The sequence below is a fragment of the Medicago sativa genome, chromosome 7 (genome assembly GCF_051527215.1).
Source record: "Medicago sativa cultivar Bolivia chromosome 7, Bolivia_mono, whole genome shotgun sequence".
In the NCBI taxonomy this organism is placed as follows: Eukaryota; Viridiplantae; Streptophyta; class Magnoliopsida; order Fabales; family Fabaceae; genus Medicago; species Medicago sativa.
Window position 1 is genome coordinate 83,752,908 of NC_140755.1, and position 13,471 is coordinate 83,766,378.

The 13,471-nt window shown below is 33.4% G+C and overlaps 2 protein-coding genes across 2 annotated transcripts; both read left to right on the forward strand.

The window, feature by feature from the left end:
- Positions 1-323: 323 nt before the first annotated feature.
- Positions 324-5,154, forward strand: LOC146909403 (uncharacterized). Its single transcript, XM_085730997.1, has 10 exons — positions 324-478; positions 1,043-1,265; positions 1,367-1,524; positions 1,635-1,780; positions 1,871-1,933; positions 2,033-2,125; positions 2,680-2,844; positions 3,226-3,317; positions 3,783-3,964; positions 4,625-5,154. The coding sequence occupies exons 1-10, from the start codon at positions 346-348 to the stop codon at positions 4,936-4,938; spliced, it is 1,569 nt and encodes a 522-aa protein (XP_085587123.1). The 5' UTR covers positions 324-345; the 3' UTR covers positions 4,939-5,154.
- A 783-nt stretch (positions 5,155-5,937) lies between these two features.
- On the forward strand, positions 5,938-9,627 carry LOC146909404 (Ribosomal protein L25/Gln-tRNA synthetase, anti-codon-binding domain-containing protein). Its single transcript, XM_085730998.1, has 3 exons — positions 5,938-6,702; positions 6,787-6,916; positions 9,097-9,627. Exons 1-3 carry the CDS (start codon positions 6,259-6,261, stop codon positions 9,321-9,323), a joined length of 801 nt encoding a protein of 266 aa, XP_085587124.1. The 5' UTR covers positions 5,938-6,258; the 3' UTR covers positions 9,324-9,627.
- The last annotated feature ends 3,844 nt before the right edge of the window (positions 9,628-13,471 follow it).

The window sequence follows — 13,471 nt, forward strand, 5'->3', positions numbered from 1 at the left end:
AAAGTGAATTTCTCTAATTGTTAGACTACCTGACAAAAGGAAAAATAAGGTGGATTAACTTGAATTTAAAATAGTGAAAGAGCAAATTAAATGGAAAGAAATTGGATTTTGATTTCCTTATTTGTTGGTTTTGGCCGTTGCATGGGCAAATGAAACGAGTTGGAGAAAGATTGATTAACAATGATGGGGCCGCGTAAGAAAAGGAAAATGAAAATTTCATAAAAATGTTGCCTTAAAAAAACGCGACGCTGCGGAAAAAAAATAACAACAAAAATGAAATCGATCGCGTATATAAAGTAACAACTAGAGTGATGAGGTGGAGTAAAACAAAAAAAATCAAATTCGATGGGAAGAAGCGCCATCAGCAAATTCAAGGGTTGCTTCTCTCTCAACCTCAACCTTGTTCTTTTTCTCTTCTTTCTCTCCTTCACTTCTTCACTCGCCAACAATGATCAATCTTCTCCTATCACGCTCAAAGGTAACAACCTTCTTCTTCTTCTTCAATTTTCTCCAATGCATTTCTTCTTTTCACTGTCTTCTTTCTAGGGTACCGCTAATTCATTTTTCCTAGGGTTTCTTTCTCCATTTTTTTTTAAAATTGATTTGTTTCGTTGCACTTTAGGGTTTTCTTCACCAGCAAAAAGCTATAATTTTCGTATCTTCGTTTCTCACTTGTGAATTCTTTATTTTTATTTTTTTTTATTTTTTATGTTTTAGTTTCTTTATGTGATTCTATTGGGTTTGGTTTATGATTAATATTAAACATTTGAAGATTTATATGAGCTGGTTGATCTTCATTTGTCGGCTGGGAACTGCGACTATTTCAAGATTTATATGGAAATAGTAAATGTTGATATATGATTGTTTAGTGCAGTATAAAAAATTGTTGATTATGTTCTTGTTTCCTAGATAGTAATTGGTGTCACTAATCCTTTTGTCTTATTATGTTTTACTGATTTCCATCAATTATCCAAATGTGTGCAAGTTATGTTTCTTTCTTTTGCATTTGAAAATGATCTCAGTGCGTGCGTTACACAAGCAGGTGTTGATATTGAAAGTCCAACTTTGGGTCTATCTCCTTCCTTACTTTTGGGGCAGTCTGATACTCAAGGTGCTAAAAACATTATGCGATGTGAGCGCGTTCAAGTTTCTGGTATCTCAAGATTGAAGCTCGGAAGTTATGCTAATTCATTGCATGTTACTTTGGCTCCATCTGTTGCAATTCCTGAGAGATTGCATAACAAAATTAAGGTTTGTTTTCATAGGTAAGTGCATAACACCTTCCTATCGGCATCTGGGAGCATACACGCTTTTAGTTCTGACTTCTATTGAATTTTGTCAAAATTGCTCTGTTTCTTATGTGCAGGAATAATACTCTTGGATGGTGTCAGTGTGAAAAGGATGACTGGAGGGGTGTACAGAAAGGGATTTGGAGTGCAGTCATGTCACCTTATGAAACTAGATATGTTGATGTCAAGATCGATTGTGAAATACCGGGTTCAGTTACAGTTGCACTTAAAGAAGGTTTGTTTCTTCCGTGTCAGAAAATGGGAAATATTATTCTATTGTTTTCTCTTACTGTGATTTTTTAAATTTTAAGTGCTAATTTATCCGTTCTACAACAATTCGTGCAGATTTTCAGCAATGGCGCCTCATTAGTCTTGCAGTTGGATTGATACTGCTGCTGTTGGCTCCAATTGTTAGCAGTTGGGTTCCATTTTATTATAGCAGTTCAATGGCTATAGGAATCTTTCTTGTCATTATAATCATTCTTTTTCAGGTATATAATTACCTTTGTATTATACATGGATTTCATCTTTTCTTTGTTGCCTCCAATTTTTCTAACCAGTTTCTTCCTACTGTGATGCAGGGTATGAAATTATTGCCAACTGGAAGAAAAAATTTCCTGTACATTACCATATATGGATCAGTGGTGAGTTTGGTTCATTTTTGGCTGATGTTCATTTGCAGCTCTTCATGTTTCGTGCACATATCATTTCACTCCTAATATTACTATTGTGTTATGTTTTAGCTTGGAGCTGGGTCAATCCTTTTGCACCAATTCTCTATGATCGTAAATTCAATTCTTCAGAGTCTTGGGATGAGTGAAGAGATGCACAATCCGGTAAGTGTACCTGTCTATTTTTTTGTTAGATAAATTGTTGCATTTTTTATGGTGTCTTACAGTTACAATTAATGCTAAACTGCTTAAGATCTATTATGCACATCTGCCTTAACATCTATATTGAACATCTAGGTTCCCAATCCTTTTGGTTGGTTTTTTCTTCAGATCGATATATGTATATCTTATATACGGTGAGCTAAATTTTTGGGACACTTTTGAAACAATTTACGTTTGCAGTCAATGCGTCACTCTTCTAAGTTTTGTCCACCATGCGATCTTTGAAATATAATAAGGTTTTCTCTTTGGGTTAAAAAGAAAATTTTCCAGTCAGCAGAGAATAGCTGCTAAGGTGGTCGAAATGACTTCCCCTTTCAGTATATAATAATTTAATTTTGCGTATCAAACTCAACAATCTACATGTGCCCTGATGCTTGCTGGCCATATTTGCTTGTCCGCTAGGCAAGAATTGTCAACTGTCTTCCATCATATGGAATTTGGTGTGTCAACCAGCCGTCAATTCTTCTTATGAAATACTTTACCTCTATGATTTGCAGGTTGCTCTTTCTGTACTACTGGGTATCATCTTGGCTGGAGCTGCTTTAGGCTACTGGATTGTCAGGAGATTTGTTATTTCAAAAGAAGATGGCAGTGTAGATGCCGGGGTTGCTCAGTTTGTGAAATGGGCAATGCGCGTTATTGGAACTACTTTTGTTTTGCAGGTTTGCATTTTTGTTAACACTAAATGAAATGCAATGCAGCATAGCTGATATAACTAGTCCTGTCATATGTGACATGTTTTGCTAGGTCACTTGTATCATAATAGAATAAACTGTAAATCACAATAAAATAATTAAACAACTATTCTGAAAAAATAAAAAATAAAATGTAAATTAGTAAAAATAGCTTTTTAAAAATGTCTGCATTAATTGAAGTTAGAAAAAGACATATATTGGTATTGGTAATGATTCTGAAAGTGGCGTAGCTTGGTAATATTTTTGATGCAGCTGCACGGTGTTGTACAAATCCATTTCTTTATTTATTTGGTTGTATTGTGAAGTTGCCCCTATTTATTCTGATTTTTTTTTTTGTTTCTCTATCAGAGCACTCTTGATAATACTCTTGCAGTTGGAGCCTTGGTCTTTTGTGGAGCTGTTTGCAAGCTTATTTCTTCAATACAATTGCTTCATGAATGGTAACTATGACTTATCCTTTCAGCTTTATTAATACTTTACTTTAAGCAATGAAATTGTTCTGCATTTGCATAGTCATTTTAGGTTTTTCTTGTCCAAGGAAGCAGTAGATGAAATGGTTTTCATGGTGCTAACAACTTGCTACTAAGGGATGAATTGGTTTTATTTTTTCTTTTATAGAATTTAAAGCACAGAATCTTATTATAGGAAATCGCAATGATTAGCGTAATTTAAAATTATAACGATTTTTTTCATTTTTACATAATATAGGAACTAGAGTGTGATCTACCCATATGCTGTTTTTACTGTTTTGATGTCTGTCATGAAAGTGTGAAACTTTACCTGTGTTATTTTATCATTATTTTTTACCCTTTTGTCGTGACCCATCAAAGATCATTCATTCAAGGCATTCAAGGCTTCAAGTTGTTCGCTTCAAAATATGTTATTGAAGTTTGTAATTTATGCAGGTATGAAACTTCAGAGAATGATGATTATTCACTAGAATGGGTGAGAGGAACCCGTGGTCGGGCAGAATTCCTTAGCAAGTCACCTCCTAAAGGAAAAATGTGGAATAGCCCTAAAAGTGGCTCTAAAGCAACAATGTGGAACAACCCTAAAAGGACGTCATGGTCTGACTCTCCTGTGAGAGGTATGTCTTTCCAATCTTGTTGATATGTGATAATGTATACTGCATGTTATTGGCCAAGCAAGATTTTGTCTACCAAAATATGGGTATTCTGTCTTTTTCTTCCCGAAAATTATGCCTACTGAATGTAACCAGAATCATTTTTTATATTTTTCAACTGAAGTAAAAAAAAATTGTCAAAAAAAAAACTGAAGTGGTAAAATTTCTTCCAGTATGCATATGCCCTGAATTCTGATCCACTATAAAGCACTTTGATGTCCATAACTCAGCTTCTATAATTGCAAATCTTCCATTCAGATAGATGGATAAAGTGAGAAAAAGAAAAAAATAATTTAATCATAGTTAAAATTTTGTTGATTGTAATGGTGCCTATGATATTATTTGATTCTTCTGGATTTTGTTTGCTAGTTTTAAGATTTTTTAAAATTTCTTGGACATACTGTTTCTGATTTCTTGACCTCTGGGTCTGGCTTGTGGTGATTCATATGCTGAATTTTTTGCAGTTTCAGTTTTTTTTTTCATTTTTGTCACGTGAAATATTTATTTCATTCAGAGATTTATGTTTGTGCTATTACTGAAAACAAGTGGAAGTTTCTGAAGCATTACTTTACTCGCTGAAAAAATGCGTTGAATATTTTTTTTAATTCACTTTCTCTGTTTCAGGTGTTGTATCACCATCTTCTGGGTTTTCGCCACAAACTTCTGGGACTCAATTAGGGGAAAATTATTATTCAACATTCCACAAGACCGGCAACAGAAAGAAGTTCACAAAGGAAGAATGGGATGACTTCACAAGAGACTCCACAAAGCAAGCTTTAGCTGAATGGGCAGCATCTCCAGAATTCACTGACTGGATTGTTGACCATGCAGATCGGATAAAACTGCTTCCGAGCGAGAGTTCGGACGAGACAATGGAGAGTGAATCGGATTCCACAGAGGCAGGAAGTGGAAATGGATTTTGGCTTTTTAATTGGTAGTGAGTTGAGTATGATTGAGAATGTACTGACCAGCAGAAATTGATTTCTTTTCATAGGGTTAGGCAACAGTAACGAATGTAATTTAGGTAGAAATTCACGTTCTCTTGTTCTAAGTTCTAACCAACATGTAGATATTTTTCTTACTTAGCCTGGATTTTCCAAACTGTAAGCCTGAACAATCATGTCAAATCTATGGTTATTGAATCGTTTTCTTTTTGCCCCTTTTGTTGCTTTTCTTGTTCTACTTCGTCAATTTGTAGTAGTTTCAAATTCTTCTTCCACTCGTATGATGGGATTTCAATTTACAGTAGTTTTGTATTCTTCTTGCACTTGCACTTAAGTTATCCGTTGCATGTAATTCGTACTTGATAAAATAATAGAGTTAAGCAATTGTAATATTCGTCAAAAGCGTTCATGGCAGTCTTCTCAAGACTTTATTTAGCAATTGTAATATTCTTCTCTACATCAAAATAATGAAGAGACACGACAAAGCTAAACTCATGCTTGACCAGGACGGCTGCCATCTAATTTGCTTCCCTGAAAATATGATGCCGACGAATTTCGCAATTTACCCTTGATAAAGATAAAATACAAGAAAAAGGGATAATAAAGATGATCCAGTCCTTCACATTATGATGATATTCCAAAATAATCCCTAAAATTACATTTTTTTAAATCCCTTTATTATTGTTATTTGGTGGAACTAAAATGACATTAAATTGACAAGTGTGGTAGTATTTGCAAAAACACAAGCAATCTAGTCCATCCGTCTCACAATAATTGTCTTTTTACAATTTTTTCTTTTTCTCAAGATAATTGTCACTTTAGAATACTAATGCAGCATTTATTATTTTTTGGAAAATGTTAACTTGTGCCCTTAGGGCATAAAATAAGGATCTTAAAATAGAATTAAACAATAAATATTGTATTGAAAAGATAAATTTTTAAGCTTTTAAAGTTGTGAATGCACAATTTTCAAGGTTAAATTTCTTTATTTAGTTTCTTATCTTGTGACCTTTATTATACCCTTATTTATTGAATTTCATTCAACTTCACTACTCCACTAACTACAATTAATGAGGATGTTTTAGTAAATGATACTAATTTTATCATTAAAATCAACACAGTTAATCATTTTCTTAATAATCGTGCACAAACCTTAAACACTATTATTTATTTAGAGACAGGGAGTAAACAAATGATTCAGTTAACTCAAATCCTGAGCGTAGTATTGAAGAGCGCACATAACAGTGTAACATAACCCTCTCCTCTCAACTTTCCTCACTACCGCAAAACCCAAAACCCTTTCTCTTCACTACAATGCATCTCCCCCGCACACTCCTCCGCCCCTGCCTCCACCGCCGCCACTTCTCCGCCATCGCAACCGCCTTAATCCACACTCCAGAGCCAGACCACATACTACAACCCCTAACCTATCTCGACGGCTTTCCAAAACCTAACCCAAAGTACGACGAAACCATCCTCGCCATTCCCCGCAAAGATTCCGGCAAAAACATCTCCGCCAAGGAACGTAAAGTCGGCCGCGTTCCGAGCATCGTCTTCGAACAGGAAGACGGTCAGCACGGTGGCAACAAACGCCTCATTTCCGTTCGTTCCGATCAGATCAGGAAACTCGTTAACCATCTCGGCCGTTCCTTCTTCCTCTCACGCCTCTTCCATCTTCAAGTTCTTCACCAATTTGATTCAGATTCAAATCCTAATGAGGAAGACATCATCGAAAACGTTCGCGTTTTACCTCGCAGTGTATGCATTTGAGTTCAACCCTTTTGATTTGTGAGTTTAATCTTTGAATAATTGAATTGATGGATTGTATTGGAAATTTGACAGATTCATTTGAAAGCTGGAACAGATGCACCTTTGAATGTTACATTTATAAGGGCTCCTTCAGATGCTTGGTTGAAAGTGGACGTTCCTATTGTATTCAGAGGTGATGATATATCTCCTGGACTCAAGAAAGGTTAGATTTTTCCCCTAATTTTTGACATTTTTGGTGTAACAGTGTGCTGGTTAATATTCTGCTTGATTCGCATGATTAGGTGATTAGTTTTCTGTTTGTTGTTAGTTATTGATACAATTAGTAAGTTACTGGGTGTTAGTTAGTTGCTACCAACAATTTTCGTTTGTATTTTCTCTATCAGTGTCAACTGAAAATGAAACCTCTTTAGAGTTAAATACTCCTGCTTTTGGTCTTTCCTTCCGTTCACTATTGTGACAAACAAGAACAGTTAATCATAGCAGCTTGGGCGGTTGGATAGCTCAATTGGTTTGAGCTAATGAATTAAAGGAGTTGGGCAGTTAAAGTCCAGCTTTCAAGTCTGGCAGGGAGAAAAAAATTATTAATATAACAATTAACACCAACATTTGCCATTCAATAAAATAAAAAAATAAAAGAAATCATAGCGGTTGAATTATAGTAAACTAAGGTTAATGGTTTAAATTATTTTATATTAGCGACCATAATTGAGCTTTACTGAATTACAAAATCTAATATCCCTTTGGCAAACAAATAGGAGGGTCCCTCCTACCATGTTTACAATTTTTCCTTCTTATGATCGTTGCTTTAGGAAGTCATAGTTACAGCCGTTGAGAATGAAAAAAAATCAATTAATTATAATTTTATGGATGAAAGTTGTTGTCTAATATCGAAATACTATTTGCCAAATGCCAATGGATTCATTTGTAAGATTTGTCATGGCACTAGTAGATGATTGAATGAATACCATTGACGTATCATTTTGCGATGGTGGTGCTGAACCGCAATGCCCGATATTTTTTATAATGATGATTAGCATTTGGTAAATAGGTTTAAGACTTTGGATGTGTTTTGCTAAACAGCTTAATTAAGCTCTTATTCAATAACCATTTAATGTATGAGTGGTTATAGATAAGCTGTTTAATGCTTACAGGGTTTTATGCTAGGTGGTATGTGCAATGGGTTTTAATTTTTATGAGAAAGTTTCAAGTTCTCTGTTCCATATGGCTATTCATAGGAAAGCGTGGTACATGTACAATTCTATGCTCAATATTTTTTTATCATGATAGTTAGTATTTGGTAAATAAATAGGTCTAAGACTTTGGAGGTGTTTGGATAAACAACTTAATTAAGCTGATATTCAATAATCATTTAATGTTTGAATGGTTATAGATAAGCTGTTTCTACAAACGAAAATAAAAGTGAGAGAGATCTCCGCATGATCTTTGTATAAACTATTCTAGAGTTTGTGAAACTGAGGTGTAAACAGTGTATGGGGATATTATAAACAGTTTTTATAAGCTCTTCCAAACATATAAACAAGGACTTATATGATAACATATAGTATGTATTGTAGGATACAAAGTAAGATTTGTATCGGTGAAGGGTGTTTTCTTATCGTATCACGATACATATTGATATCGTATCGTAAGATACTTACTACACTGAGATAAACCTCAATAAGCTCTTCCGAACGCTCCTTTTGCGTTTTATTGACTAAATATAAAAGCTCAACTACTGTAAACAAGAATACTCCAGTCACCACTGTGGGGTTTAGTGAGAGTTTAATGTACATAACCTTACCATGAGCGTCAGGTTGTTTCTACAGCTGAAAAGCCATGACCGCTAGGTTACAAGGCATCAAATAACATTACTATCATTACACTCAATATTATTTCAGAAGAAAAGTCTCCACTATTAATGTTTTCATTATTAAATTGTATCCTCTGAATTTTAGAATGCTGCTCTGTATTGGGATGACAAGGTTAAGATGTTCAGCTCCATGCAATTTTGTTTGTTGTCTTATTAAGTGCCTGTTGTGCTAGTTATTGTTACAAGAATAGAAGATTAGTTCTGTTGAAAACCTGAGTTTATGTGATGGGGTAGACGGTAGTATGAAGATTCAAAAATTGATTTCCTTATGGAGTTTTTCACTATTCATGTTGTAAGATTTATGCCTATGTTGATGGTGCAAAGTGACTGGCCATTATTGAACATTTCTGACTTGTCTGTATGACCCCTGCTCTAACTGATATGGACGCCTTGGTATGGATATTAATATCTTGACAGTATTAACAATAACAAAGCATTTTATTTTAATCAATGTTTATGCTTACAATAGTCTTTACTTGGCTGAGTAGTACTCATCACCACAATTTTTGCAGGTGCTTCCTTGAATACCATCAAAAGGACTGTTAAGTATCTATGCCCTGCAGACATTATTCCCCCATATATTGATGTGGATTTAAGTGAGTTGGATGTGGGCCAGAAGGTGCTCATGGGTGATCTCAATGTTCATCCTGCATTAAAACTTCTTCACCCAAAAGATGAAGCTGTTTGTAAAATTATGGGCCAAAGGGTTTCTGAAACACAACCAAAGAAAACCAAGTAACTACTTATTGTATCTTTGGTGGTTGCTATTGCTGCACTGAAGCATTTTTTAACTCACATGTAACATTTGCAGCCATCTTATTAGTTGATTCTTGGCAGCAGTGAAGTGATTTGTAGTAATGCCTAGTTTTGTTCACAATAACTGTTTTGCATTTGACATTCGTGTCATGTAATTTACATTGCTAAGCCTGAGTTACACAAAGCTCTACATAAGTTATGTTATGAAATGTCTCTACCGACCTTGTATGTTTATCGGATATGTTCTTTTATAGCTTAGAAAATAAGCAGAAGCAAATTTAACTTAAGAGATAGCCAAACATTTATATTGAGCAAGTTTTTATATTGACTGTGATCATTTGTGATTTAACCTAAGAGATAGCCAAACATTTATTTTGATCAGGTTTTTATATTGTCTGTGATCGTTTGTGTCATGGTAATGTATGTTGGTGTGGTGTGTTCATTTGTTCGACCTCTTATCAATTAGGTAGCTCAAACATTGTCCCAAAATGCTCCCAAAAACTAGCTTTGCTACAAGTCGATCAAGCTTGGGCACACCCATTATGCCTACATGGATTTGCATGTCTTAAATTCATTGCATCAAACTCATTAAAGACAAACACATTACATTAAAACCAATCACAAGTCCTATTACCTAATTCTCCTCAAACATACATCATAATTACCCAATTCTCCTCAAGCATCATAAAATATGCAAAGAACATAAACCAAGACAGCATCAACAACACGGTGAACAATATCCCCTTCATCATCAACAACACGGTGAACAATATCTCCTTCATCTCGTCATTTGTCTGTGTCAAAGTCTTTCATGGTGTCAATTACAAGCTTATAACATTTACAACCACATGATGGTTGCAATATAACTTATTGTGAAGCATCAACGCTAGCATCAATAAATATGAACCGTGACAAAGAACATTCAACGTTTAACCTATTAATGTAGGTTAAATGTTTTTTTTTTTTAAGAATGTAGTTTAAATTTCAATTCAGCCATGATAAAAAAAATATAGTAGAATATATATACGTTAACATAATAGAAAAAGTAAACAGATGAGCAGAGGAGTGTTCGTCTGCATATATTATGAATATCAAAACAACAAAAAAATGAAAAAATTGTAAACCAATACACTCATATTTTAAATTAGTATGATTTTTTTGTTGTTCTTCAAGTAGCCTATTGGCTAAGAATTCACCTTTATAAAGTGAATAAGTGGGGTGTCCGGGACACAAACCTCTACATGTATTATGCAATATCCCCACCAACTGAGTTAGGCTAATGAGAACTGAAATTTATTTTTTAAATGTAAAGATATTTATTTTTATTTTTTTTGGGTACAAAAGAGGGTAAAGATATTTATTTAAATATATTTAATAAACATGCTATTCAAAATTAAATAATATTTTATGTTACATACCGTTAAAAAGTAGTATTACCTTTAGAATAGTTATATTACTTCGTTATTTTAAAATATTATTGAGACATATTCGTTTTTTATTTTCTTGCAAATGGTAAGAACTACTTTATGTAATGCCTAAGGTAGAACTACTTCGCATTTTGTTGAAATTACGTTACAATACTCTGTCTTTCTTCTACTCATTTGAAAGCCATACGTTTTTAAGACTTGTCTCCAAGTTTCCGACATCCCATTCAATTCCTCCCTCGACGCTTCTAAGGGGTATCACATCAAAGAGATTGTTGATGAAAATTATTTAAAATCTCTTGTTGGCTCTATTACAAATATTATAGATAAAAAAAATACTGACAAATAAAAAAACAAATACATCAATGAATAAAAGATAAGATAGGGTATGCGATCATTTTCTAAAAGAATTAAGAAAGAGCAAAATATTAGGAAGGAAATTTGCAACAATTCTTTTTGCTCCAAAAAAGTTGTCTAAGAGACTTAAAAACTTTTATATATAAATATGAGATGATTTTTTAAAAAACAAAAAAAAAAACAAAAAATTAGGAACGAAATTTACAACAACTTTTTTTGTTCCAAAAACTTGTCTAAAAGACTTAAAAACTTTTATATATAAGATAAGATATGCGATCATTTAAAAAATGGGTCTTGCTAACAAGTGGGCACTTGTTAAGGATCCAAAAATGAAAACAATTGATGAATTTCATGTAAATAAAGTTGTTTTTTTTTTATTGTTTCAAGGTGTTGAATGCATAAATTCTAAAATAAAATTTCTACTTTAAGCTTCTTATCAAGTGTCCTAAGGGCACTTGTTAGCATTTCCCTTAAAAAAATATATAAAGAAAGAGAAAAAAAAACTAATGACATGCAAGCTAACCTAATAAATATCAACATAGTGCAACACGTGACACAAGTGGTAGATGCATGAGTATTTTAACCACTAGTTTAGTTTAGGATTTTGATTTTATAGTTTTTTAGCAAATATGTGTTAAGAGAGATCACTCCATTAAATAAAAACTAATCTAACCATTAATTAACCAATTAATTAAGTTAGCTTCACATTATTTCACACCGGTCTGTGGCTAGTTTTTTTCCCACCTACCTACTCCTAGAAGGTTACAATGATCCATTTGTATTAAACTTATGACCACATTTCGCACATGTATATCCCAGTAAGATACCCTTAATATGGAGATAAGATCATCATAAAGTTCAATGATTGTCTACTTGGAGATTCACGTAATGATATAAGAGTGAAAGAGGTCCTTTATCAATTGGCTTATATTAGAATATTTGTATCATATAACTGAAGCTGCAACAATCTCATGCATACTTGATTCTCACTCTTACATAGGATATATGATATCTGCAACAATCTCATGCTTACTTGATTCTCACTCAGGTTGCAGCCGACAGTGCTACTTTTCACGATGACTGGTCGTACGCCACTCATCTTCTCTCTCACATTTATGTTCATGCAATAATGAATTAAACAATGCATATATGTTCGTTTAACCGCCTCTTGGATCACAGAAATAGTAATAATGATGTTACAATTGATACTCAAATACTTAAATTCATTAAAATAACAGTAAAACCACACAGAAAAAATGACAAAATCTCAAACAAACTAGTATTAGAAAACAAAACCAAAACAACTTGCATATAACAAAAAACAAAACTAAGAAAAAACAAATAGGTTTTGTGATATCATTCAACAATGGTTGAACTTGCATCAATTAGTTCTTCAGATCCTTTCATAATTGAATTGAGTCGGTCTTCACATTGAAACGTGGTCCAACAAATTTGCAGTTTTCATCGTAACAATCATTGTGGTCGCTATTTCCAAAAGAATCGATGGTCAGTAATAACTTGGCCGTCATGAAGGACAAATCATTTTAGCCGTATTAACAACATACTATGTTTTTTGTCTTTAAAGGCAATCAAAAAGTCGTAGTAGTGCTGCCTTTTTGTTCCTGTTCCCTTTGTTGGGACTTGAATGACCTCCAACTAGAAGCCATAATTCGTGATGAGACTATTCCTCTTCTACTAGATAAGGGAGTGAGTTTCACTTGAGTGCAAGTGATGTTCGCTAGCTTTGCCACCATTTGAAGGAAGAGAATTGATCTTCCACGCCATTTGAATCAAGATCAAACACGAAATCAAACCAATCATAAATAATAAACAAAATAAACAACTCAAATTTTATTTTTAGACCCTCTAAGAATTTCTGAAAAGTTTTGGTTCTCCAAGTGTTTTGAGTCGGTGTTTTACGCAAACTAAGTTTCCATACATTTACGTAAACTGAGTTTGCAAAAGTTTACAACAATGGAGTTTGTAGAAGCTTAAGTAAACTAAGTTTATCTTCACTCTGCGACAAAAAATCCAGAAAATAAAAACTTGCAAAAGAAAAAACTTTTTTTTCGTACTTCAAACCCAACACAAATAATCAACAATAGAAAATATAAAATTACATAAAATCATAATCTTGAACACTTTATCTTGCAAAAATTTGGGGAATTGTATTTATGTTACACCCTTTTTAAGGAATTTAATTACAATTTAATGGTATTTTGGTCATTTCAATGCCTAACCAAAAAATCTTCCATAAATCGCAAAATAAATGAAGGATATGAATGTAATCAAAACAATTGATACATTTTAAAAATAAATCTATTATTTTTAAAGGAAAATGTTAATAAAT